Source organism: Octopus bimaculoides, chromosome 20 (assembly GCF_001194135.2).
Source record: "Octopus bimaculoides isolate UCB-OBI-ISO-001 chromosome 20, ASM119413v2, whole genome shotgun sequence".
Taxonomy (NCBI): domain Eukaryota; kingdom Metazoa; phylum Mollusca; class Cephalopoda; order Octopoda; family Octopodidae; genus Octopus; species Octopus bimaculoides.
Window position 1 is genome coordinate 45837342 of NC_069000.1, and position 1987 is coordinate 45839328.

A 1987-nucleotide genomic window follows, 5' to 3' on the forward strand; every position below is an offset into this window, starting at 1 on the left:
TTTTTTTTTTTTTTAATCACATACTGTGCATTTCGGACAATGGTTCTTTTATTTTATATCTTATACTTGTTTCATTGGACTGCAGTCATGCTCCAGCATGACTGCAGTCCAATGAAACAAGTATAAGATATAAAATAAAAGAACCATTGTCCGAAATGCACAGTATGTGATTAAAAAAAAAAAAAAGAGGAAAACTGATGGGATAGCCATGGTTGGAATCCCTTTTATCACAAAGCTGTTGAACTGGATGTGACTTAGGGCAAGACACCACCAATAAGATGGCTTATCCAATTTGGCCTGACTTTTCAACTAAAATCCTCCAGGGCTGTGCTCCAGAATGCCCACATAAAGATAACATTGTTATCTACCTTCAACTCCCTATTTTATCACATTGCTGACTCGGTCCCCTTTTATATACATTTATCTATATTTCCTTATCTAACTGGATTCTTCATTCTGCTTGTACCATCCTTCTCTGTTTCACAGTATTCTCTCTGCCATTTATAATCTCCTCAGAAAACCCTTTTTCAAACAGACCCTTGTATTTTGAACTATGTATTCTATTAAACACATTATTGAAAAGCACGTGCAGACAGAAACATCTGGACATTTGTGATGAATCATTTCTGTGTAATGTAATATTTTTAATAATTATTCTCCACGGCTAATCCTGTCTTGAGTTCTTGAATTGACAATCACTTCTAATTCATAACAAGCCTTTCAAACACACGCATCCATGCCCCCCACACACACACACGTGCACATGCACATACACACACGCGTGCACAAATATGCACACACATGCACACAAACACTCAGATACACACACCTTCACACACATGTACACACATACACACACACGTGTACAAAGGCATACACATATACACACACATATATAGTCACATACACACAGACAAGCACACATTCACACACAAGCACACATTCACACACACACACACACACACACGCACACACGCACACACACATACACACACACACATGCACTGTCCCTATCACAACCAAGTTACCTTGACATCAAAAGAGGCAATGAAAATAAATAGCAAGATACACAGTGAGTAGGGGAGGGAGGGATAGAGAGAGAGAGACAGACAGACAGTAAGGAAGAGAACACATGTGTGTGTATGTAAGAATATATGTACGTGTGTGTGTAGATCACGAATCTAACTCTGTTGCAATTTTCCACTGTCCAACCAAGTGAATATAATGAAATTAAAGAGACCAGCTGAGTGGGGTATTTATAGTGGAATATACTGACCTCAGTATATAACTGGTACTTTATTTTATCAACCCTCCCCCCATATAAGAGGATCCCAACCAGGTTCCTGTAACTGTTAGAAACTGCAACCAAATCGTTCTGAAATCCTAGCTGACCATATTAAAAATAGAAATTACACGTTATACAAAATAGCTTTACATGGCTTTCAAGATATTCTGCGATTTTACACTGACTATGTCCACCTTCCGAATGACCGACAATACGGCCTCTTTGAAATTCAGACAGGTCCAAGGCTTCTTTTGTACATGGCATGATTAAACAGTCCCATATATAGAACCTGAAACATAAAAATATCAATTAATAAAAAATATAAACCTTTACAGGTTAGAACAAGCATAAAACTATATTTTATGGAGTGTCTATTTACTTCTATCATATGTGTGTGTGTGTGTGTGTGTGCCCCACACAAAATAATGAAGGGGTTGAAATCTGAAGGGTGTGAGGTGACCAGATGTTATGTGGTCACAGAAATTGTCTGACAGCCATGACTGGGTTCTCCTGCTTGTGTGGCAGGGTGCAGAGTCCTGAAGGCAAGGATTATGGCAACATTCACCCAACTTAAACAAGGAGACTGTCCAGAAGAGTTGCAAGAGATTCCAAAGTAGTCTGGAGGCTATATGTGTGTGTGTGTGTGTGTGTGTGTGTGTGTGTGTGTATAAATGTATATATGTATGTATATATATATATATA

At 38.3% G+C, this 1987-nt stretch overlaps 1 protein-coding gene across 3 annotated transcripts in view; it reads right to left on the reverse strand.

Moving 5' to 3' along the window:
- Window positions 1–1987, reverse strand: part of LOC128250369 (uncharacterized) — a 34177-nt gene that overhangs the window by 11996 nt on the left and 20194 nt on the right. For 2 of the 3 annotated variants that reach the window (XR_008266401.1, XM_052975270.1), the window contains exon 2: window positions 1436–1574. Coding sequence is in view for 2 of the 3 variants with exons in the window: in XM_052975270.1 (XP_052831230.1) it covers window positions 1436–1574 (139 nt within the window). In the remaining variant the exon portion in view is untranslated. Of the gene's footprint in view, window positions 1–1267; window positions 1575–1987 lie in introns of those variants that run through there. The other variant, XM_052975269.1, reaches the window with a different exon arrangement.